Here is a 25,867-nt window from a genome sequence, read left to right as displayed (position 1 = left end):
TGTTCCCTTTGCCTTGGCGCCCACCCCTCCTCTCGGTGTCTCATCATCTACATGATGAGACACAGATCTTCTGTTGTCGACCCCTGATGTTGATGTTCTCCTCTCAGGACCGAGGGGCGACCTCCATCTGGGAGCTGACCAGGAGGGCTGCCCCGGAGAAGGACCAGGACCAGGACTAGATCAGGACCAGGACTAGAACCAGGACCAGGACTAGATCAGGACTAGATCAGGACCTAGACCAGGACCAGGACTAGGACTAGACCAGGACTAGATCAGGACCAGGACTAGACCAGGACCAGGACTAGATCAGGACCAGGACTAGACCAGGACTAGACCAGGACCAGGACTAGACTGTAGACCAGGACTAGACCAGGACCAGGACTAGACCAGGACCAGGACTAGACTGTAGACCAGAGCCAAGACTAGACCAGGACCAGGATTAGACCAGGACTAGGACTAGGACCAGGACTAGGACTAAAGAATTGATTAGAGGGGACTGAAACCAACGTAACAAAGGAGATTTTTAGGTAAAATGGTAAAATGTTAGGGTCAAATCCATGTTGGGGTCTTCATGGAAGTCAGACCAATGTATCTGTTGGTCGTCAGTCACTAAACTTCCAACCCTGCTGAGAAATGAAACCTTGTTACACAGAACTCTTTATTTAATGTGCAATCGTGTTTATTGATTTCATCATCTTCACACATCGGACGCCGTTTCGTTTGTTACCTCAATCAGTTTTAAAATGACAAATCCAATTAACGGCAGAACTCCAGTTGGTAATCTGAAAATGTTGTCAACAAATCAAATAAAACGTACAAACAGCTTGGCAGGTCCGGTGGTCTGATGATTGACAGCTCGGATACTGGATGAGTTTCAAGAGTGAACGGCGGCCCTCGGCCTAGCTATCACCTGGGGAGGAGGCCACCGCGGCCATTTTGTGAGTAAGCTAGGAGGTGGCCATTTTGCGAGGAGACGGCCATCTTGTCAGCGAGCGATGCGGCGGCCATCTTGTGAGTGAGGAAGCGACCACACAAGATGACCACTTCCTCAAAAAAATGTCCGCTTCCTCCGAGCCCTTAATCACAAGAGTGATGAAGCAGTCGCCTCCATCTTGCGAATTAGCGACCCACGGGCCATATTGTGACCACGGCGGCCATCTTGTGGCGGCGGTCAGGCCTGGTTGCGGAGCACGGGCGTGAGGTTGATGAGGGAGTTGCTGGCCTGGGCGAGCTCGGCGATGGAGACGCGCCCCCTCTGCTGGATGAAGCGTGCCACTGCACTCAGCTCCTCCGGGCTGATGGAGATGAACTTCCCCCGGTCGTCAATCACACCTGGGGGGCGGGGACATTTAAAAACATGTTATGGGTCTAGGAATGCGCGATATAAACGATATACGATATAAACGATAAAAAATGACCTACGATAGAGATTTTAGTTATATTGCTCTATCGCGATAATGTATGTTTGACGCGATCTATCCATGACTCGCGAAATATAAAGAGCCACGAGCTGCAACCGTCTGCAACGCATCGTCCGCGACCCGCGAATTTTAAAAAGAGCCACGAGCTGCAACCAGCTGCATCGCATCATCCGCGACACGCGAAATTTAAAGAGCCACGAGCTGCAACCGGCTGCAACGCATCGTCCGCGACCCGCGGAATTTAAAGAGCCACGAGCTGCAACCGGCTGCAACGCATCGTCCGCGACCCGCGGAATTTAAAGAGCCATGAGCTCCAACCGGCTTCAACGCATCATCGTCATCTAAGTAAATATGGCTGAAAGCGAAACGGAGGAGCTGGTGATTGCTCTCATTTCATGTTCATTTCAAAATTATATGCGTTCATTTTCCACTTATTGTTTTATGTTTTAATAGCAAGTATCTGTGCACACACTTGGAAGATTTTTCTTTATTTAAAATAGCCATGCCTAATACTGGACGTATTTCCCTAATTCACAGTATCCGTTTCTTTATTAACAAGACACCACCAATTTTTATTTCATTAAGGGAAGTATACGTCATTACACAGAAGATTTTTTTCTTTTTTAAAGTCTCTGCAGCTACAACATTATGTTGTATGATTAGTTTTGCACAATAAATGTTCTCAAAACGATATACATTTAGCAGTTTAGCTTTCCTTAGAGTCTATGTAACCTGTTCTGAAATGGTTCTATTATTTATGATTTAAATATCGTGATATATATCGTTATCGCAATAGGTTGCATGTATATCGCAATATGAATTTTAGGCCATATCGCCCATCCCTACTGATTGGACCGCCAGGTGAGTCTAACCCTGCGTTCACACCAAAAGATGCAAAAAGTTGCCGCGCAGCACGATCCCATTCAAAGTGAATGTAGAGACGCGTTGCGGGTTTGCTGCCGCACCACTTGCTGGCGAGAAAGCCGGCAGCAAAATTAGATTTGTGGCGCGGCAAAATTTGATTTGCAGCGTTTGCGGCGCGACAAATGCTGCTCGAGTTGAAATATTTCAACTTTTCGGCAGCAAACGCGTGATGACAGCCAATCAGCGTTCAACAGCGTTGCCACTGAGTGACATGCCATAACAGCCAATCAGTGTTACTCCCTTGGAGTGACCTAGAGTTCACTACTGTTACATTTATTTAGTAACTCGAAAAAACCCACAAATCAGCATTCTGTAGTGTAGTTGTGTTTACAGTTCAACTAAACTATGAGTATGCTAAAGGAATAGAACAACAACCCCAAACAAAACCCAGTTGGGTGCCAGGCAGCACCAGCCTTCCAGGCTCCGAATGATCTCATGAACCCATAAACGACGGGCATTCCGACGTCTCTCCCTCTTCCACAACAGGTAAAGACATGCAATGCTCGTAATGTCGGCCATGGTTGTGAATGAATTCAGAAGCACCGCGGGCAAAACTTGCCGGCTTTCACCCCGCCCCCCAGGTGCCACGAAACTTCCCGCGCTGCAAAACTGCGGCTGCGCCGCAAAACCTTTGCTGCGCCGCAAAACCTTTGCGGCGCCGCAAAACCTTTGCGGCGCCGCAAAACCTTTGCGGCGCCGCAAAACCTTTGCTGCGCCGCAAAACCTTTGCTGCGCCGCAAAACCTTTGCTGCGCCGCAAAACCTTTGCTGCGCCGCAAAACTTGATTTACTGCGCCGCAAAACTTTGGCGACAACGCGTTCGGGAAGCCAAACATTGCGCCGGGCAAACTCTAATACTAGATTTTCAATGAAAAAGGTATCTGGAGGGCTTATTTGATGGGTTTCCATGCCAAAACAAAGACCCTGGGTTGAATATAAGGGCCCTGATTGGACCACAAGTTGAGTGTGATTAGCCGTTACAAGCCGTGTCCACCTAAACGTAAGCTGGATAAATCAGTCCACCCAGTTTACTGTAGCAAACGTTGCTAATCCATCCAGCGTACTTCTAGTTTGGCACACCCACTTGTGATGTCATTAAAACACAGGAAGAGGCGGAGCTTCAAATAAGTGATCTGAGTTTAAGGGCCCCGTTTCTACCACCAGGTGTTAGTGTGATCAGCCTTTTGAAACTCCGCCCTTTTATGCGTCACAAGTGGGCGTGTCCACCCAGACGTACGATGGCCGTATGCCCACTTGTGATGTTCCTAAAAAAACAGGAAGTAGGCAGAGTTTCACTCACTCACCTGGTGCCACGACATCAGCCCTTTTAATCAATTAAAATCAAAAGAGACAGACAGACACGCCCACTTGTGATGTCACTAAAACACAGGAAGTAGGCGGAGCTTCAACACACCTGTGAGGGAGCCTTCAGCGAGAAGGTCTTGCAGTCTGGCGATGGCGTCCTGGGTTCGCATCCCGAAGTGTGACGCCAGGTCTTCAAGGAGAACCACCTTGGAGTCCTGCCGGGAAAAAAGCGAGCTGAGGCCAAACCACGTTCGACCAAACCACGTTCGACCAAACCACGTTCGACCAAATCACGTTCGACCAAACCACGTTCACGTTAGAAACTAAATCCAAAAAACGGTTTCTAAATCATCTCAAACGGAGAGATGTCATCCCCACAGAATTGTTATCGTAGGGAAAATAAAGTCAAAACATGTCAAGAGTTTGACCATTTATGGTGCAATCGTTCAGTTAAAGGCTGTAGAGAAAACACAATGAGAAAGACTACACGTCTCGTATGTGCCGTCACGCTCCCTGCGACTGGCGTGGACAAGACCGACAATCTCCCCATCGGCATTACTGGAACTCTCCACATGCCCCGACTTATAATGGTTTCACCTCTTTAGATGCTGTTATCCTCCCCTTGGGAAAGAGCAGTGAAGTGGAGCAGAGAGATCGCCATGTCTGTACCAGAGTGGTGCTGACGTATGCAGGGGCGGTTCTGGGGGGTGGCCAGCCGGGGCCAGTGCCCCCATAAAACTGAACTCGTACCCCCCAGTGGCCCCTCCTTCAAATATTTTTATTTTTATTTTTACCTCCGTCCGGCCGGTGGGTCGATTGCTTGCGATGGTGTGGCACTGACGCACAAGGTGGAACTTGAGATTTATAATATATAATTTTGACTTTATTGATGTTGGGGATGTATGATACTGAGTGGTTTGATGTCAGTGAAGGAAACCCAAAAGGTTGTAATATTGACGATTGCTTTAACCAATGAAACATTTCAAATGTATAATATTGACAATTGCTGTAACTGAAGGAAACACTTAATACTACGCTACTCAAATAAATACTGTGACGTGAAAAAGCCAATTATTGTATATTGTGTTTTTGAATGCCGTTACAGTATTAAACTAAAGATTTTGCATCCCGGGTTCAATTTCACCCTCCAACAAAACAACTGGCCCGGGTCTGGCCCCTCCCATGGTCTTGAACCGCCCCTGGGCGGTTCAAGACCAATTTTCATGGGGGGAGGGAATTCATGAAAATGCATCATTCGCGTCGAGAGCAACGAAGAGCTGTAATTCCCAAAGAGGCCTCACACAAAACCTAACAGTATCAAACCTCCTTGCGATAAATTTTGGTTTTCTTTGCATGAGAAATTATAATTTAAATGCACATAAAACATGTGTAATCCAAGGCATTGAATGACTGGGATCAGAAAATAATTCCTTTCTCTCCATTGCCTCCCATTCAAATTTTCCGAGCCGGAAGGGGCGCACTTACGAGCTCTTTTGAATAGTTTCCTGTGGAGAAATGTGTTAATTTTTTTGGGTGTTTGAAGAGTTTTCTTTGTGTCTGTGTGATGGCTTATTTAAGTAAGGCATAATGTGGGCGAACAGGACGCTGACGCCAAGTGGAGGGCCTTGCTTCGCCCTGAAGGGGCTTAATGCAACGGCCACACCAAACGCGTCACTCGCGTTTGGGGCGTCGAAAATCGGCATTTTTGCATAGGGAACCATTGGTATAGGCGCGTAGACGCGTTACACGCGTTGAAGCGACGCGTTAGGGGCGTTAGACGCGGCAGACGCACGTAATTACGCACGTAAACGCTGTAACGTGCCCAACGCACCAACGCCCGGAGTTCAAAAAATCTAACTTTCAACGCTCCAACGCGTGATGCTTAGCTGTGATTAGGGCCCGACCGATTCATCGGCCTGCCGATTTAATCAGCCGATTATAGCCTTTTTGAAAATAATCGGCATCGGCCAAAAAGACGCAGATTACAACCGATTATTTTTTTATTTATTTTTTTTATGTTATTGCACTAAGTATCCTGCAGATTGCGCTCCTACTCGCCTTGCTAACTAACAACTTTAGCTGGAGTAAAAAAGAGGAGATTGAATTTTACCGTACAACATGAAAGCACGCTCGCTCAGGCAGCTGCGCGCTCACCTCACCAATGTACACAAGACGCGTTGTTTGAGCATGTTGTGCCTGTTTTTCTTTAGGTCCCAGGCCATGTTAATTTGTTCTACTGTAGACTCTAACGGTGAGACCATACTGCTCAGCACGCACGTGTTAGTCACTGCTCACGAGCACAGCACATTGGGAGTTAGTTATTTATTTTACATTTTACATTACACTAATTTTTGACTGTAAATGTATTCTAAAACACTCAAAGGTTCTGCATTCAATTCACATATTCGTCAAAAGTGTTTAAAGGTCCCATGACATTGCTATTTTATGTATTCTTTAATAAAGGTATTAGTGGGCAACTAACACAGTATTCAAAGTCGTTCCCTAAATTCAGCCGTGGTGCAGAGTTACAGCCACTCCGAGCCAGTCGCACATTGAGCTTCCCCCAAATGCGCTGTTTCGGTGGGCGTGTCAAGGAGGAGGGTGGGGGTGTGGCCCTGAGCAGCTTGCAGCCACCATGCGCTCTGTTTACAGTGGATGTATCGCAATGGCGAGGCGCACACAGCCTTTAGCCGTGTTCTGTAAATATTCTAGAACACACGGGAGTCCTGGAGCTCTATATCTAAATATTATCATATAGCCTACACAGATATCTATATCATATAATATATATTATCACGGCCAAAAGCTGTGTGAGCCGATATTATGAATCTCAAACGACCGCGTTGGGTTCTCCGACGTTCCTGGTTCTTCAACGTCCACATCAATGTGAATACACACACTGTAACGCAAGTGTTTCTTGTCGGTTCTTTGACGTGTCTTGTATTTCCACAACGAGACTGACGTGGGGGTTATCTGAGCCATGGTTGAGAAGGAATTGGGGGAAAGGAACTTTGGTTTGACTCGCTGAAGTACATGAACTGCGACATGCCGCCGGTTGCCGCGAGGCACCATCGCCCGGCAGCGGGCAGCAGGCAGCGCGCGGTTCAGTCGACTTCAGGTTGATGTGAAAGTGGAAGAACCAGAGACGTCGCAGAACCCGACAAAGTCGTTTGTGATTCATAATATCGTCTGGAGGTGCGCACAATATGTTATATGATATAGATGATATTATTTAGATATAGAGCTCCAGGACTGTAACCCAAGTGTTGTACACTTCCTTGTTATTTGGATAACCGTTCTGCTGTTGGTGTGATGGCGCATAACACGTCGGACTCTCGTATCTGGTATTTCTACAACGAGACTCGTATTGGGGGTTATCTCAGCCAAGGTTGAGAATGAATTGGGGGGAAGGAACTTTGGCTTTGACTCCCTCAAGAACATGAACCACGACATGGAGGAGAAAGGGATTGTTGGCGGCGAATGTCTCCCGCTTGAGCCCCGCTGAGGGACCACCGCCGGAGGCGGAGGTGCATAAGCGCTGCCCGGCAAAGATCCCTTTCTCCTCCTTGTCGTGGTTCATGTTCTTGAGGGAGTCAAAGCCAAAGTTCCTTCCCCCCAATTCATTCTCAACCTTGGCTGAGATAACCCCCAACACGAGTCTCGTTGTAGAAATACCAGAGACGAGAGTCCGACGTGTTATGCGCCATCACACCAAGAACGGTTATCCAAATAACAAGGAAGTGTACAACACTTGCGTTACAGTCCTGGAGCTCTATATCTAAATAATATCATATAATACATAGATATCTATATCATATAACATATTGTGTGCGCCTCCAGACGATATTATGAATCACAAACGACTTTGTCGGGTTCTGCGACGTCTCTGGTTCTTCCACTTTCACATCAACCTGAAGTCGACTGAACCGCGCGCTGCCTGCGGCCGGCTGCCCGCTGCCGGCTGCCCGCTGCCGGGCGATGGTGCCTCGCGGCAACCGGCGGCATGTCGCAGTTCATGTACTTCAGCGAGTCAAACCAAAGTTCCTTTCCCCCAATTCCTTCTCAACCATGGCTTAGATAACCCCCACGACAGTCTCGTTGTGGAAATACAAGACACGTCAAAGAACCGACAAGAAACACTTGCGTTACAGTGTGTGTATTCACACACACACATGTGGCGCTCGCACGGTCGAGTCTCATTGGCGGGCCAACGTCTCTGGGCGGGCCAGGCAGAGTAAGGGGAGGAGCTGAGATTCCTGATGACGTCATGGTCAGGCGTTAAGTAGACGAATTGCCCAGGGGTAGAAGGTATTCCTCAGCCTGTTTGTCCGGCTCCCAAGGGACCTGTATCTCCTACCCGAAGGGAGGAGTTGGAAGAAGCCATGGCCGGGGTGTGATGGGTCACTCATAATTCTTTTTGCCCTATTCAGCCCCCGGGAGGTGGCAATGTTCTCCAGGGAGGGCAGGGGGCAGCCGATGATTTTTCCTGCCGTCTTAATAACCCCCTGCAGGGTTTTCCTGTCTTTGGCTGTGCAGTTTGCGTACCACACCGTAATGCCATACACCAGTACACTTTCAACAGCAGAGTGGTAAAAGGTCTGCAGCAGCTTTGTCCCCACCTGGCATTTCCTCAGCAGTCTTAGAAAAAATAGCCTCTGCTGAGCTTTTCCGACCACCGCAACCGTGTTGGTGTGCCAGGTTAGGTCCTTACTGACCTGCATCCCCAGAAACTTGAAGGAGGAGACCTTCTCCACGCAGACCCCGTCTATCTGGAGTGGGGTGAGGTCACCTCTCGTCGCGCTCCAGTCAAATATCATCTCCTTGGTTTTGCTGGCGTTCAGCAAAAGGTTATTAGCTGAACACCAGGCTGTGAGCCTCTGGACTTCCTCCCTGTATGCTGTCTCGTCACCGTTGGAGATGAGACCCATCACTGTAGTGTCATCCGCAAATTTGACGATGACATTGGAGTGATGGGCGGGGACGCAGTCATGCGTGTAAAGAGAATACAGGAAGGGGCTCAGCACACAGCCCTGAGGGGAGCCCGTGCTGAGTGTCAGGGTGGAAGATGTTTGTGTCCCCATCCTCACTGTCTGTGGACGGTCCGTCAGGAAGCTGTAAATCCATTTACAGGTTGGGGCAGGGAAATCCAGGTCAGTCAGCTTCCTGATGAGAATGTTCGGCAAGATTGTGTTAAACGCCGAACTAAAGTCAACAAAAAGCATCCTGACATAATTCCCCTGTTTTTCCAGGTGACTTGCTGCAGTGTGGTGGACAGTGGCGATTGCATCAGCTGTCGACCTGTTTGCTTTATAAGCAAACTGATGCTGGTCAAAGTTTTGAGGGATGCAGGACTTAAGGTGGGGGAGGACGAGCTTCTCGAAGCACTTCATGACGACAGATGTTAGTGCCACTGGTCTATAGTCATTTAGGCTGCCTATGGTGGATTTCTTTGGAACTGGGACAATGGTGGCTGCTTTGAGGCAGGGTGGGACCATAGCCTGTTCCAGAGAGGTGTTGAATATCTTTGTTAGGACCCCTGACAGTTGGTCCGCGCAGGCCTTCAGTACTTTTCCCAGTACTCCGTCTGGTCCTGCTGCCTTGTGTGGGTTTACGGCCTTCAGGACTCTTCTCACCTGATGTTCCTGCAGCTCAAGCTGGTGGGTGCTCAGGGGCTGGGAGGACAGAGGAGGAGGAGGAGCAGGAGCAAGGTGGGGTTTTTGAACTTCAAAACGGGTGAAAAAGTTATTCAGTTCTTCCACCAGCGAAGTGTTGGCAGTTACTGCATCCGAAGGGGTGCCCTTGTAGTTCGTCAGGTGTTGTAGACCCTGCCACACTTTCCTCGGGTTGTTGTCAGCCAGATGGTTCTCCACCTTCCTCTTGTAGTCCACTTTGGCTGCTTTGATCCCTCTCCTCAGGTTTGCTCTTGCCATCCTGTACTGGTCCTGGTCGCCAGCCTTGAAGGCTAAGTCTCGGGCTTTCAGCAGTGTCCTCACCTCAGCTGTCATCCATGGTTTCAGATTATTGAAAACTGTGATTTGTTTGTTCACTGTAACATTGTCCGTGCAGGTCTTAATATAAAACAAAACAGACTCAGTGCGGTCATTTAGCTCCAGTTGATCAAAAACAGCCCATTCGGTGTGGTAAAAGCAGTCCTGTAGCTGGCTGAGTGCTCCCTCGGGCCAGATTTGTACAATTCTTTTGGCTGGTTTTATTCTCCTCCTGAGGGGTATGTAAGCTGGGACACTGAGCAGGGAAATATGATCCGACCTGCCCAGGTGGGGGAGGGGTATTGTCCTGTATGCTTTCTTAAGATTTGAGTAAAGCCGATCTAATGTGTTTTTACCTCTGGTGGGACCCTGGACATACTGCACAAACTTGGGAAGCACACTCTTTAGACAGGCCTGATTAAAATCCCCAGCAACAATAAAAGCTCCCTCAAGATGAGCCTTCTGTTGTCTGCTTATCAATTCGTGGAGCTGGGAGACAGCCGTGCTGACGTTGGCATCCGGGGGGACATATACAGCAGTAACTAGTACCACTGTTAGTTCTCTTGGAAGATAAAACGGTCTGCACAGAACAGTCATTGTCTCCAGTTCGGGAGAGCAGTGGGTGTTTATAACTCTGCTGTCCATACACCAGCCTTGATGAATGTAAATACACAAACCTCCTCCCTTTTTCTTAAGAGAGCTGCTGGTTCTGTCAAAGCGGTGCATGGTGCGACTAGTCAGCTGTACTGCTGCGTCCGGAACGAAAGAGTGAAGCCAAGTTTCCGTGATTATCGTCACGCAACAGTCCCGAGTGTGCCGATTCTCCGCCATCAATAACTCCAATTCGTCTGTTTTGTTGACCATGGATCTGGCGTTGCTCAAGAAGATGCTCGGCAGAGCCGGTCTCAAGGGCTGTTTCCTCAGCCTAACTAGTAGACCCGCTCTGCATCCCCGTTTCTGCTTCCGTTCCCTACGCCGTCTGCGTCGCCTCCCAGGCCCGACAACAGTCCAGGCAGAGCACGGTGGTCTGGCTATGTCTGGCGGTATGTTGTGAGACTGCTGAAAATCCGGTGTATTGTCGATTTGACACGCAAATCCGATGTTCATCAAATCTGCACTGGTATATGTAAAACACTGAGGTAGAGAGCTCCGAGCCGCAGCGTCCGTGCGCTCCGCCATCGCCATGACTACCAAAATACTAAAAAGATACAAAATAGTAAATAGAGAAAAAGTCCGGTGTAATGTCGATTTGACGCAAATATAATGTTCATCAACTCTGCACAGGTGTATGCAAGTCTTAACCCACTCACACATGTTATTTCACACACACAAAAGCCACACATTCAACAATAATAATAATAATAATAAAAAAGCACTGGGGTAGAGAGCTCCGAGCCGCAGCGTCCGTGCGCGCAGCCATGGCAACAAAAAATATAGGTATATAAGGTATCAATTTTTTTTTTTTGGAAAATTCTGAAAATAATCGGCATCGGCACTCAAAAATCAATATCGGTCGGGGCCTAGCCGTGATAGCCAATCAGCGTGGAGCTTGACCCGACGTCACTGGCAGAGAGTAGTGACACTTGCACAGAAGCATATGGCGGACATCTTTGTTTATTCAAGGTGGAAATAGTAACATAGTTACGCCATTAAATGCGTTGATGTAAACATTTTTTGCGAGAAATGTGCATTTTACTTTCATAATGTTCGCTCGGTGAATGTGAAGGATGTTTGGTTTGATAGTTATGACAAGAGGGAACGCTCCATTCACTTGCATGGACAGCGTCTCTGGTTGCTAAGCAACCTCAACGTCTTGGCGGACTATATCTCTGCTGATCGGGGCCTGCCTGTAATTCCGACAACACATTGATCCGACGTCTCAATGGTCCGAAATATTTCCCATTAGATCGAAATGCCAATATGCCGACGGTTCAATGTTCCGAAAACGGAACCCATTGGTCAGTTTTTCCGACCTTTCAAAAAGGAGGCGCATTAGGCCGACGGTTCAATATGCCGAATAGGCCTGCATATAAAGAGTTTTATACCTCGCTCGCGCTCTCGCTCTCTCTCGCTCTCTCACTCTCTCTCCAAAATACAACATAGGCCTACATATCACGTTCATGATGAATATTGGAGAGCAAAGTGACAACGTTTCACTTCATTTCGACACTGTTTCAGCACCATGGACAGAGAGCGTAGGTCTAATTCTCAACACACGCACACACACACACACACACACACACACACACACACACACACACACACACACACACACACACACACACACACACACACACACACACACACACACACACACACACACACACACACACACACACACACACACACACACTACACGGTATAAGGTATAAGTTTGACTAAATCAATACCAGTAATTTTTATTTAGGCTAAAAGCCCACTGTAAACACAGTAAACAACACATATAGGCCCACACACAGCTACTTAAGATGTGTGTGTGTGTGTGTGTGTGTGTGAGAGCTCACCTCTATATATTGGATGAACTCTTGCAGCAGGTTGCGTGACTGTAACAGAGAAACCAAACATCGTTACGTGGATGCTGATCCCCCACACCCCAATACGCGTGTGAACCACTTTAACAAACCAGGTTTGACCAAATGTGATTCGACCAATCGTGGTTCGGCCAAACCACGTTGAGCTACTGCCAAACAACGTTCGACCAAACCACGTTCGGCCAAACCACGTTCGGCCAAACCACGTTCGGCCAAACCACGGTCGGCCAAACCAGGTTAGGCTTGGTTAAGTGTAAGACGTGGATTGTGTGTTCTGAACCGGAGTCGTACCTGGTCCTCGCTGAGAGGCTCCGCCTCCCCTTGCTCCTCAACGATGAAGGAGGCCTTCAGCTTGAGGTACTCCTCCTCCTCCCTCTTCCTTTCCTCCTCCCTCAGACGGTGCTCCTCTTCCTCCTGATGAGAAGACGAAGGGGGGGGGGGGGGGGGGGTCAAACTTGAGTGGCACTTAGCAACAGCTCTCAGCATCGCGTGGAGCCTTCTTCTCCTCCACCGTTACCTCCTTCTGCTCCTCCTATACTACCTCCTCCACCTTTACCTCCTCATTCACCTCCCTCTGCTCCACCTTTACCTCCTCCTCCTATACCTCCTTCACCTCCAACTTTACCTCCTCCTTAACCACCTTCTACTCCTCCTTTACCCCCTCCTCCTCCTCCTTTAACTCCTCCTCCTCCTCCTTTACCTTCTCCTCCTCCACCTCCTTTAACTCCTCCTCCTCCTTTAACTCCTCCTCCTCCTTTAACTCCTCCTTCTTTAACTCCTCCTCCTCCTTTACCTCCTTCTGCTCCGACAGCCGTTTCCGCTCCTCCTCCTCCTTTAACTCCTCCTCCTCCTCCTTTAACTCCTCATCCTTTAACTCCTCCTTTAACCCCACCTCCTTTAACTCCTCCCCCGTCTCCTTTAACCCCTCCTCCTCCTTTAACTCCTCCTCCTCCTCCTTTAACTCCTCCTCCTCCTCCTTTAACTCCACCTCCTCCTTTAACTCCACCTCCTCCTTTAACACCTCCTCCTCCTTTAACTCCTTCTGCTCCGACAGCCGTTCCCGCTCCTCCTCCTTTAACCCCTCCTACTTTAACTCCTTCTCCTTTACCTCCTTCTGCTCCGACAGCCGTTCCCGCTCCTCCTCCTTTAACTCCTCCTCCTCCTCCTTTAACTCCTCCTCCTTTAACTCCTCCCCCTTTAACTCCTACTCCTCCTTTAACTCCTCCTCCTCCTTTAACTCCTCCTCCTTTAACTCCTCCCCCTCCTCCTTTAACTCTGCCTCCTTTAACTCCTCCTCCTCCTCCTTTAACTCCTCCTCCTCCTCCTTTAACTCCTCCTCCTTTAACTCCTGCTCCTCCTTTAACTCCTCCTCCTTTAACTCCTCCTCCTCCTTTAACTCCTCCTCCTTTAACTCCTCCCCCTCCTCCTTTAACTCTGCCTCCTTTAACTCCTCCTCCTCCTTTAACTCCTCCTCCTCCTCCTTTAACTCCTCCTCCTCCTTTACCTCCTTCTGCTCCGACAGCCGTTCCCGCTCCTCCTCCTTGCGTCGCTCCTGGTCTCTCAGCTCCTGCAGCTTCCTCCTCTCCTCCCGCTCCCCCAGCTCGGCCTGGAACCAGAGGAGGAGATCAGCTCTCTGATTGGCCCACCTCTCTCTGAGCCTCCCTCTGATTGGCCCACCTCTCTCTGGGCCTGTCTCTGATTGGCCCACCTCTCTCTGGGCCTCTCTCTGGGCCTCTCTCTGGGCCTCTAGTCTCTGATTGGCCCACCTCTCTCTGGGCCTGTCTCTGATTGGCCTACCTCTCTCTGAGCCTCCCTCTGATTGGCCCACCTCTCTCTGAGCCTCCATCTGAGCCTCCCTCTGATTGGGCCACCTCTCTCTGATCCTCCCTCTGATTGGCCCACCTCTCTCTAGGCCTCTCTCTGATTGGCCCACCTCTCTCTGGGTCTGTCTCTGATTGGCCCACCACTCTCTGAGCCTCACTCTGATTGGCCCACCTCTCTCTGAGCCTCCATCTGAGCCTCCCTCTGATTGGGCCACCTCTCTCTGAGCCTCCCTCTGATTGGCCCACCTCTCTCTAGGCCTCTCTCTGATTGGCCCACCTCTCTCTGGGTCTGTCTCTGATTGGCCCACCTCTCTCTGGGCCTCTAGTCTCTGATTGGCCCACCTCTCTCTGGGCCCGTCTCTGATTGGCCTACCTCTCTCTGAGCCTCCCTCTGATTGGCCCACCTCTCTCTGATTGGCCCACCTCTCTCTGAGCCTCCCTCTGATTGGCCACGCTCTCTCTGAGCCTCTCTCTGAGCCTGTCTCTGATTGGCCCACCTCTCTCTCTGAGCCTGTCTCTGATTGGCCCACCTCTCTCTGGGCCTCTAGTCTCTGATTGGCCCACCTCTCTCTGGGCCTCTAGTCTCTGATTGGCCCACCTCTCTCTGGGCCTCTAGTCTCTGATTGGCCTACCTCTCTCTGGGCCTCTAGTCTCTGATTGCCCCCCCTCTCTCTGGGCCTGTCTCTGATTGGCCCACCTCTCTCTGGGCCTGTCTCTGATTGGCCCACCTCTCTCTGGGCCTCTAGTCTCTGATTGGCCCACCTCTCTCTGGGCCTGTCTCTGATTGGCCTACCTCTCTCTGGGCCTGTCTCTGATTGGCCCACCTCTCTCTGGGCCTGTCTCTGATTGGCCCACCTCTCTCTGGGCTCTCTTCGCTTGCTTCTCCTCCAGTTTGCGTTGCTTCTTGGCTCCCACTTTCCCGGTGGCTTGGAGGTTCTGCTGCTCCTCCTCCTGGTCGCTCTCCCCCCCCCCGATGGCTCCTCCCCCTCCTTCAGGGACCTCCTCTGACCAATCAGAAGAGGGATCCAACTTAAACAAAGGTCACACGCCTGCTAATCCATCAGATAAGGAGCCAGAGGCCTATTGTGTGTTTGTACGTTCTGGCACTACTCACAGTACTAAGCATGGTCGAGCTTCTTACCCTAGCTATCTCTGTTGTCTACGGCAGCGGTCCCCAACCCCCGGTCCGCGGACCGGTACCGGTCCGTGGGTCATTTGGTACCGGTCCGCAGAGAAAGATTATTTATTTATTTTAATTATTATTATTTTTTTATTTTTTTTATTCACTTCGCAATACTGTCACTCTTTTACATGCCATAAGTCTATATGCAGTTGTTAGATTGCATATAACATGTTTGCATTTTTGGCAACCTCTGCGCAACATAACCCAACCCAAAGATTCTGCTATGCATGTAAAAAGTATGAATGTTAAAAGTAAAATAACTACCTAACTAAGGGGTAACCAGCTAACTACGGGATAACCAGCTAACTACGGGATATCCAGCTAACTACGGGATAACCAGCTAACTACAGGATAACCAGCTAACTACGGGGTAACCAGCTAACTACGGGGTAACTAGCTAACTATGGGGTAACTAGCTAACTACAGGATAATCAGCTAACTACGGGATAACCAGCTAACTACAGGATAACCAGCTAACTACAGGATAACCAGCTAACTACAGGATAACCAGCTAACTACAGGATAACCAGCTAACTAAGGGGTAACCAGCTAACTAGGGGATAACCAGCTAACTACAGGGTAACCAGCTAACTAGGGGATGTAAAAGGTAAAACCAGCCACCCCCTATAGAGAGGGGGATGGCCCTTTAACTTTGAGGGGAGGGTTCAACCTCCCAGTTGACCTCTGACCTCCGGGTTGACCTCTGACATACCGTTGTCGGAGGGCTCTCTCTGGGCGCTGCGCTGCGCCGCCACGCGGGCATTGAGGTCGCGGCGGCGGCGGCGTGGGGCTCCGGCGCGCTCCTCAGCTCGCGGGGGCGGGGCCCTGGCTTCGCCCCCCTCCGGCGTTAAGGCCTCATCGCCGTCCACTGGGGAGACACACAGGGTTACACGGGGTCAGAGGGTGACGGCGTTGCCCTCTGACCTCGTAGCTATCGCCCTCCCCCCCCTTACACTTTTACAACGACCCATTTTAGTTTTGTATTATATCTTATTAAATGATTTTATTTGATCCTATTCTATCATTTTATTTTTTATCTTTTTACTTGTATACGTATTAAATTAGTTTATTCTATCCTCATTTAGTTTGTCCTATTTTATCATTTAAATCAACAGACAACATATGTGCAATCCGGGGCATATAAAGACTGGGACCAGAAGATAATTACTTTCTCTCCATTGAAACCCAATCATAATTTTCGATCTCATAGGTCCCATGGGCTCTACCGGAAGGGGCGTGACTTCGCCACTATTTCCAGCAATGTGTACGCACCAGAAGGCGCGTTCACTGGTGATAACGAAACGGCTCGCCAGTGATGACGCTCACGCTTACACCGGGATTCCACCGGACGCGTATGCGCCGCGGAACGGCTGCGTCCTCTGCCCTGCGTCCATTCCTACCGGGCGGGTAAAGGCAGCGTAGCGCTGCCTTGCGAGCCAGCCGTATTCACGCGAGATCACGCAATAATCCTAAACCTAATGTACTCACCTTCCACTCCCAAAACTATTGCAATTAAATGCCACGCTTTGTCCTTTCTGACATTTTCCTTATAAAAAGAATGATTTGGTACATAAATGACTTCATGTTGCTGAACTTCGACAATGAGTCTCTCGTCGTCCATGTTGCCGACCCTCTGAGACCCTTTGATTGATTGACTGCTGACCCGGTGCCACCGGTCATGACGTAATAATGTTGATGTGAAGTTACATGAGCTGAGTATTGTATTTTATTTTGAAAATTGACCGGATGCTCTATGGCTTTTACTTTTCACTTCCTGCCCGGCTCGACCTGCTCTGTCGAAATTGACGCGGTTTAGCAGCGGCTCGCGGCAAAAATAGAATTGGACGGAAAGATAGCGCCGCGGCGCGCCCGGTGGAAATGGTCTCATTGATTAGAGGGGAAGCGATCAGCAGCGGTGACCACGGCGCAGCCGTGGAATCAGGCCTTTACGCGTGTTCCCGACAGCGATCGTTCATGTGCACTGGGGAAACAGCCGGTTGGGAATCTTAAAGTTTTCACAGCATGTTTTTTTTATAAGATAAAAAAAACTGTCAGAACTTAAAAGGCACCCAGTGCAACTTTCGAGGCTTAAAAATAAACATTCAATTTCTAGTCTTTTTTACACGTAGTAAGTTTCAATAACTCCATACCATTACATACCGACATTTAAGCAGCAAAGATGAGACGTCGTTGTGTGGTGAGAACTGATACAAAATCGATAACAACAACAATGCCGCCATTTTCTTTATTTTTTGTAACCTACGATAAATAAAGCAGGCTTCCAGTCAATGGAAAAATGGCTTCTCCCCACCGGCGATTGTTGTTGTTTACGATTTTCTATCAGTTCTCACCACACAACAACGTCTCATCTTTGCTCCTTGAATGTCGATATGTAATGGTATGGAGTTATTGAAACTTACTACGTGTAAAAAAGACTAGAAATTGAATGTTTATTTTTCATTTAATGTTTACATAAAGTTGCACTGGGTGCCTTTAACAGAACTTAGTAGGATCAGTTTCAGGTTTGCATGCCTTTATTTCCTTGATGCCCATCACCACCTATCCTTTTGCTTTTATTTATGAGAAACACATACAGCATAGCCACTATATGGAAGGCAACACTTGCCCTTATCTAGAGCTGGTTCACCAGTACACAACGTTTAAAACTGAGCAAAATCATGCCAACAGACGTTACAACGTCAATCCATAGTAGTAAAGTATGTGATATGATGGTTGATTCTTTTATATTGAGTAAAACGTTCATGTTCCGCCATGTTCATGCGCGTCACTAGTAAACCATACGTCCCCAACTGGGCAACTCTGTTATCATAATTTGGTCCGAGTTGCCGAACGGAAGTAGAATCATAACAGCGTCATGAGGTGGCGTTCACGCGAACTTTCCGACGTCGAAAAAATGTTTTTTTAACATAATTTCCAGTGATGTGAACGCACCATAAAGTGCGACAAACAAACCGCGACAACCTCACCATGAATACGTTTTGAAGAAAAAAAGAAACACGTTAAATAAGACAAAAGAAGCGCTCCTCACCGGGTTCAGCGCGTCTGCGCACTCCAGCCGTGAGGACGATCAGCACGAAGAGGACCGCGGCGGCGATCAAATACAACGCGACCTCCATGGTCCCGTCGTTATTATCGATTATGAAATGTTAGGAGATAGACAGGGCGTCAAGAAACATCATAAACATGCACAGATACGGACGGAAGAAGGCGTCAGCGTCGCGTCTTCTTCTTTTTTAATTTGATGTACCGTTGCGCAAGAAGCAGCTCCTCACCGCCCCCTGCTGGCTGCCTGCTTGGATCCAATTATAACTTTATAGTTTTATAAATAACTCTAAATGCTTTAAACTTAGTTCCAGTTATAACTGTATTGATAGTTATACAAAGCTTGTTCTAGTTATACATGCGTTTACAGTATTTGTAGTTATAAACAGGGCTACTTATAGTTAGATATGTATTTATAGTTATGAACAGGTCTAGTTATGGTTATAAGGGTATTTATAGTTATGAACAGGGCTATTTCCAGTTATAAATGTATTTATAGTATGTGTAGTTATAAACAGGGCTAGTTATAGTTATAAATGTATTTATAGTATGTGTAGTTATAAACAGGGCTAGTTATAAATTTATTCATAGTTATAAACAGGGCTAATTCTAGTTATAAATGTATTGATATGATTCATAGTTATAAACAGGGCTAGTTATAATTACATTCATAAATATGAATGTATTTATAGTATCTTTGAAGTTTGTCACAATTCAAATAAATGAACAAACAAGAAGTCAGCGACTGCTTGTAATTGGATCATATATGTTTTATAGGAATAGTGACTTATATACGGTAGGTGTAATGTAAAATGGGAATCGACTGAACAGCGATTTCTAGTGGCAAAGGACGGGACCGCACGCAAAGCTGGATCAAAACGGGTTTAAAACGCACACACGTTATGTGTGTACAAATAAAACGCTCGAGCATACTATATATGTTGTATTAATGGGAGGCGTCTTCATAAAAGGAAGACACAGGCAGTGTTGGGATAGTTCACTTTCTACGTGAACTAGTTCAAAGTTCAGTTCACAAATTTTAAAATGAAGTAGTTCAGTTCAACGTTCATAATTCAAAGATTTGAACTAAGTTCACAGTTCCAAAAAATGAACTAATTCATAGTTCTTTTTTTCAATATGTTGCTGTGTGAGCTATTATTTTTTTCCGGTATTTTGAACATCGAGCCCACTTCGTGATTTGTCTAGGATGAAATAGAGTGGTTGAATCAAGCATCGTAGCGAAATAGTTTCTATCGTGTTTTATTGTACATTTAGCACATTTTGTAAATCCCATTGATTTCTGTTGGAAGACTCATTGCTCGTTGGCCGGAAGCGGAAAGGGAACTAGTTTGGTTGTAGTTCAAATTTGGTTGTAGTCTTTTCGCTCGGTTCTAGCCCTACTGTTGAGTCGGAGAACCGAGCGAAAAGACTACAACCAAACGTAAACAGCCCCCATTTCCGTTTTCGGCCAACAAGCAATGATTCTAGGAGGTATTCTAGTCCGCTGAGCTATGAGCCAGAGAGCTAACGTTATGGATTTGACATATTTATAATTCGAAATTCGTCTCAGCCTTTATACCACAGACACTCTAGGGTCTATAGCATATAACCGTGTTGTCTGATTACAGTTTGATTCATTTTTCACAATTTAACAGATCTCGTTTTGAAGAATAATCACCGCGCCATTCGTTTCAATGGGAATCGGGACGGTCTATACTTTCAACATAAAGTGTATTTATATTTTTTAATTCGTCCCAGCCTTTACACCACAGACACTATAGGGTCTATAGCATATAACCGCATTTTCTGATTGCAGTTTAAGGTAACAGTAAGCTGACAACACCGCAACTGCAAATTAACCACACGAAGAAAACCATGGCAACCGGTCAAACAAATGTTCTCATTCTGCGCGCGCATCCGCCGTTTTGATAAACAAATAACGAAGTTAAACCGAGTGTGCGTGCCGTTCACAGACACCAGAATGAACGAGTTCACAGTAACGTTCATCAGGCAGTAATACAGTACGTTCAGTTCACGTTCGCCGAAAATATGAACGAGTTCATGAACTATCGTTCAATGAACGCGTTCAGGCACAACACTGACCGGGAGGTCCGTGTTTGTTTACAGGAAGTCCACACAAACCTACTGCAGAGGTTTGGTGCTATTTAGTGGTTAAAAAATGCGGATTTAGAAGCGAAACACTATGCCCCAAGTCAACAACATGGACGCCAAACATTGCGCCCGGCAAACTATAATACTTGATTTTCAATGAAAAAGGTATCTGGGAGGCTTATTTGATGGGTTTTAATGCCAAAACAAAGATCCTGGGTTCAATTTGCGCCGGAATTACACTTTAACTTCCGAATTAAATTAAATTCCGAATGAACTTCCATTAACTCCATTAACTTCCAAAGTCTGAGATTTGTCCTTTTACTTAACATGAATGGCGTTGAACACGGATATATAACACACATATCATTGAAATAGCTGTAACAGGCACGGACGTATTGATTACCTGAATGATTATGGGAGACCTACGTAATTTTCATAATATTGTTAATTGTCTAATATTAACATTTCAGTTGCGTTGGTAGGTATTTCATTTTCATTTGCTTGTTTAGCTATGTATGACAGGGTTATGGTTAGCTATGTATGACAGTTGACAATGTTGGTGTATTACAATTCATTATTTGGGTAGGCTACTCCAACTTCGTTGCTGGTCGATATGTAAACATTTACTTTTATATAAATTATTGATTGCATTTTTCGTAAATAGTTAGTTGGAAGGAATCTGTTTCTTAAGCAATAACATTGAACTGAATTTTTTAGGCCTACATACGTTTACTATGTTACTATGGTATTATATGGAGCAATCTTACATATTTATGAAGTTTCCAGATCAATAAAGTTCTATCTCTTTTTATTTGAACTGCCTGTATGTCCTCTTGATTATAGTATTACAGTGTGTACCTTGGTTATCAGCTATAATAGAATGGTGTCAATGTGGTATTGGCATATATATTCCAGAATTTGAAAAAGGATATGGATATAGGGTGGGTGACTTTATCAGTATACTCAATCGAGATGGCCACAATAATAACCGCTCTTAGATGGGTTGTAGATACTAAGTTGGTGACAATGTGGTATTGGCATATATATTCCAGAATTTGAAAAAGGATATGGATATAGAGTGGGTGACTTTATCAGTATACTCAATCGAGATGGCCACAATAATAACCGCTCTTAGATGGGTTGTAGATACTAAGTTTTATAACAGATAATTCAATACGTGAAGATTTGATGATAGAGGTAAAGCATCTTCTTTTAAATATTATAAGCCTTGGTTTAGTTATTCAGTTCTGTTGGATTCCAGCCCACCATGGAATATATGGCAATGAAATTGCTGATAAATTAGCTAAAAGATACTAACCTAATTAGAAGAATTTAACCTTAAGTATATATATATATTTTTTTTTATTTATTCATTTCTTTTGTTAGTTTGTTTTATTTTGTTTATTTTGTTTTGTTAGTTTGGTTTTTTCTTTGAATTTATTTTTATGATTTAAAGTATCATTTGCCAACGTCCTTGTCACAAACTCCTGTGTAGTAGTCCAGTAGGTGGCGGTATATGGGGAAAAACTATGATCCTCCAATAAACTAGAAGAAGAAGAAGATCTCTGCATCCGGTACGTCACGGACTAGGTCACGTGTCTTGGCCACATAACGCGGAAGCAAATTGGTCCTGTATGTTACCCCATAGACATCTATGTCCCAATTCATAGGACGCATCCTTTGTAGACCGCGTCCTTCGAAGGATGCGGCCTTCGTAGACCGCGAAGGACACTCCGAAGGCCGAAGAAATGGGACGGTCTAGCCTACGGAGCATTTCTGGTTTACGTAACAAACCGTTACCGCCCTTTCACTTGCGTGACCACGCGCTGCTCCTGTCACCTAGCAACCCTGACAGCTGAACTGACCTGTTAGTAAACAGAAGTTAAACCGGACAGCGCGAAAAAAAGAAACCAACAAAAATTATTATTGATCATTATGTTTTTGTATATAGTAGTTTTATAATAATTGTTGTAAATAGTCACATGAATGTTTGTTGTAAATAGTTTTATTGTTGTATATATGTTTTATAAGTTATATACGAATACATTAGTCAATACAAAAAAGTTAGTAAGGGTTTTAATAAATAGTTAATCAAAAAAGTTAGTTAAATAGTTAGTTAAATAAGTAAGTTTCAATAAAAATGTAAATAATAATAAACGATGTGTTAAATATAACAGAACATAAGTTATTTGTCCACCAAACGCTCCAAATTTGAGAAAAACCTATCCATTCTTCTGCCTCCCTTTGTAGCCTCATGTCCTCTTTTATTAACTGGAACATTGACATTTTACATTTACATTTAGGGCATTTAGCAGACGCTTTTATCCAAAGCGACTTACAATAAGTACATTTGTCATAAGAAGTGCATCAATATATCGCTGTCGGTACAGAAAGGATGTTCATAGAACCAAGTGCAAGTACCACAATCGCTAGGCTAACCCATTCCCCGTGTTACAGCCATGATAGCAGCTACTGCAGTTGCTACACAGTTAAGTACTATAATACAATACAATACAACACAGTGTACAATGGTTGCCAGAAGGGGGAGGGTGGCTATGCAGTCGAGGTGGACTCTGAACAGGTGAATCTTGAGTCCTTTTCGGAAGATAGTGAGCGACTCTGGAACATGTCTTCCTCTCTGTCCCTCTTTCTGGACCTTGGCCCTCGCTGTCTTTCCTCCTCCTGATCCTTGTCCTCAACCTCCTGATCCACCACTGCTGTACTTGCTGTACTTGGCCCTGGTGTGTTCTCAGGGATGGAGGCAATTAGGACAGGGGGGTTGGTGGAATGCATCTGTCACAATACCTCATCCATGGGGACAAACCAGGTCCAAGTGACAGCAGTGGGTTTCCCACCTACCCCCTCTCCTGACCCTGGATACTTGCAATCCTAAGGCAGAGGAAATCCATCATGGCAGTTAACAACAAGAGCAGTATCAAAACTAATTTCAGCAAAAGTTTTTCTTTGCCAGCGGGGGAGTCACCTTACCCTGCAGGCCTATTTTCTCCAGAATTGTCCTAAACAGTAAACACAGAGACATTATTAATCAGAGAAAACAAGAGACACATTTATCAATCATGTTAATAGCCCATGTTAACAATAGGCCATTTATAATATATATATTTGACCATCTTGTAAAGGTTACATTTAAATTAGCCCTCATCCTATATGAAGCCCATAATAATAAGACAACCAGTAGAAGTCAAAACACCCTTTTTCTTTGTGTGTTTTTCTAGTGCTGTCTAATAATAATAATGCATTGAATTTATATAGCGCTTTTTCCTAGACACTCAAAGACGCTTTACATTGAAGGGGGGGACCTCACTCACCACCACCAGTGTGTAGCACCCACTAGGGGTGATGCGAGCTGTGACTTTTTTTTGTCTTTCTTTCTTTAATAACCCAAAATAGGACATCGTAGTAAAGGATTTCTGGGGATGTTGTATCGGTCCTGCTGTTTAATGAGGGCTAATTTAACTAACCTTTACAAGATGGTCAAATGAAGATATATAAATGGCCTATAATAATTTTTATAAACTAACTTACGATATAAATAAACGATTGTTTCTTTACCCCCAAGCCACACTTGCGGAGTATTTCACCCCGGTGAACAGCTCATCATTCTCCCCCCTCAATAGAATAAATCGAGCAGTATGCTGCTGGCCCCCTAAACCAAAACCAAATGTTAGAATTAGTTTTGCTTTACACTACCAAACCAAAGCAGCTTAAATAGCAAAATAACCAAGTTAACTGTGTAATCAATCCCAACGTCTGTAACGTTACGGTCTGAAAACCAGGGTCCACAACCTGTGTTCGCGTTGGTCCATTTATCTAACGTTACAGAATAGCAAATTATCTATATAATCGCCACAATTTCGGTAAATATAACCATTTTAACCTCTTAAATTTGAAACTATAGGGCTTAACGGGTGTTCTTAGTTAACGTTACAGCGTCACTAACTGTAACGTTACCTTACTTATATTGCCTATTACTTTAATGAAAAAAGTTTTAAGGGCCCTTGTATTTTTAACATTTGTATCGTTAAATACTCGAGTGACTAGAAACCAAATACTTACATTTAAATGCAGAACTTAAATCGCCATTCTCCGCCATCTCCATTGATTGAATGCGCAATGAATCTTGGGAGGGATTTGGGCCGTGAAGGATCTTGGGATACGTTGGGCCGTGAAGGATACAGCCGATGCATCCTTCAAATCCGGGAAAAGAAGGCTGCATTCGTAGGCCGCATTTGAAGGACCCTTGGAATTGGGAAAGCACTTGCCGCGACGCTGTGACGCAATCGGCGTCGACGCATCCTTCGAATGCAGCCTTCGAAGGATGCGTCCTTGGAATTGGGACACAAGGTAGACGGAGCATTGGCTGCTGGGACGCGAGAAATACGGCCGCCATCTTGGAGTGGTCAACCGGGAGCAGCAACAGCAGCAGAAACAGGATGCCGGGCTGTTGTTCAGCGTATTCCTGCTCAAATCGGCGGACAATCCATAATAGGAATCGGGGGATTACTTTTCACATGCACGATTTAACATTACCGTACTATTGGTATAATTAGTATTGAATAATAAAACACGCCAAACCATGTGGCCTTTATCATAGCTACACGTATGACAAAAAAACGCATGAAAATCAGTGGTATTCAGCGAGGTATGATTAATTAAATGCGCTGACAGTTCATTGCTCCAGCCAAACGGATTACACTGAGTGGAGCGGATGACCATTCCAAGATGGCGGCCCCGCGTCTCGTCAGCGCCAGTAGGCGGTAGCATTCGATGCTCCGTCTACCTATAAGATGTCTACCCTGCGCCACTGAGCAGTTTGTATAGGAATGAATGGGCGGCCATTTTCCAGTCTGTGGTCCATCCTTTAATATGTCCATGGACGGTCTGGGACTCTCTAAATCGACGCCACTTCGACCTGGGCGGGACTTTACGTCCTACGTCACTCGCTATGGGTGTGCATGTGTGCGCATAGCCGTCACTCGCGATGGGTGTGCATGTGAGGTTTTGGCTTTAGTGTCTATGGGTTGGTAATAACGGTTCTGATGATTTTTCTGATGGAAAAGTGGTCTTTTATTTCCATAATCTTTGTTCAGTGAACGCATAAACCCGTTTGTTAGTTAGCAGTTAAACAAAATGTGATCTATTTGTTTACAGTTACCAACGACCAACTGATGATTGGGGGTTCGATTCCCTAGTGATGCAAGGTTTTTTCTTTCATTTTGGACTGCACACACATCGCGAGTGACGGATACTCGAACAATGTACACACATCACTGTCTTTACAATTTCTAGGCAACCGAAGTTTAAAGATTGTCAAGTGGTTAACTCTTGAATCGCATGTACTAAGACCTGATGGGTTAGTGGTCAGAGAACAACTCATTAACGCAGGGATAAGGGGTTCGATTCCTTAATGAAGCTAGCTTTTTTCATTCATATTGGACTGGATGTTTGTATGCCATTTTGCGTAACTTGTAGTTTATGATGAAGAAAAGTTACTGGGG

General features: G+C 46.0%; 1 protein-coding gene and 2 long non-coding RNA genes across 3 annotated transcripts; all 3 read right to left on the bottom strand.

The window, feature by feature from the left end:
• Positions 1–655: 655 nt before the first annotated feature.
• Positions 656–18,439, bottom strand: LOC132461207 (DDRGK domain-containing protein 1-like). The gene is made up of 8 exons (XM_060056266.1): positions 18,223–18,439; positions 15,886–16,041; positions 14,846–14,994; positions 13,672–13,773; positions 12,459–12,581; positions 12,141–12,179; positions 3,759–3,864; positions 656–1,332 (listed from the first exon to the last, which is right to left on the bottom strand). The coding sequence occupies exons 1-8, from the start codon at positions 18,308–18,310 to the stop codon at positions 1,172–1,174; spliced, it is 924 nt and encodes a 307-aa protein (XP_059912249.1). The 5' UTR covers positions 18,311–18,439; the 3' UTR covers positions 656–1,171.
• LOC132461208 (uncharacterized) lies at positions 17,111–18,214 on the bottom strand. Its single transcript, XR_009526545.1, has 2 exons — positions 17,658–18,214; positions 17,111–17,221 (listed from the first exon to the last, which is right to left on the bottom strand). It is a non-coding gene; the product is annotated as an uncharacterized LOC132461208 (long non-coding RNA).
• Positions 18,440–22,587: 4,148 nt separating the features above from the next.
• On the bottom strand, positions 22,588–24,500 carry LOC132460777 (uncharacterized). The gene is made up of 2 exons (XR_009526433.1): positions 24,426–24,500; positions 22,588–24,015 (listed from the first exon to the last, which is right to left on the bottom strand). It is a non-coding gene; the product is annotated as an uncharacterized LOC132460777 (long non-coding RNA).
• Positions 24,501–25,867: the final 1,367 nt, after the last annotated feature.

The sequence above is a fragment of the Gadus macrocephalus genome, chromosome 7, assembly GCF_031168955.1.
Source record: "Gadus macrocephalus chromosome 7, ASM3116895v1".
Taxonomy (NCBI): domain Eukaryota; kingdom Metazoa; phylum Chordata; class Actinopteri; order Gadiformes; family Gadidae; genus Gadus; species Gadus macrocephalus.
Note: the sequence above shows the minus strand (reverse complement) of the source record. Positions and strands in the feature narration are given on the sequence as shown.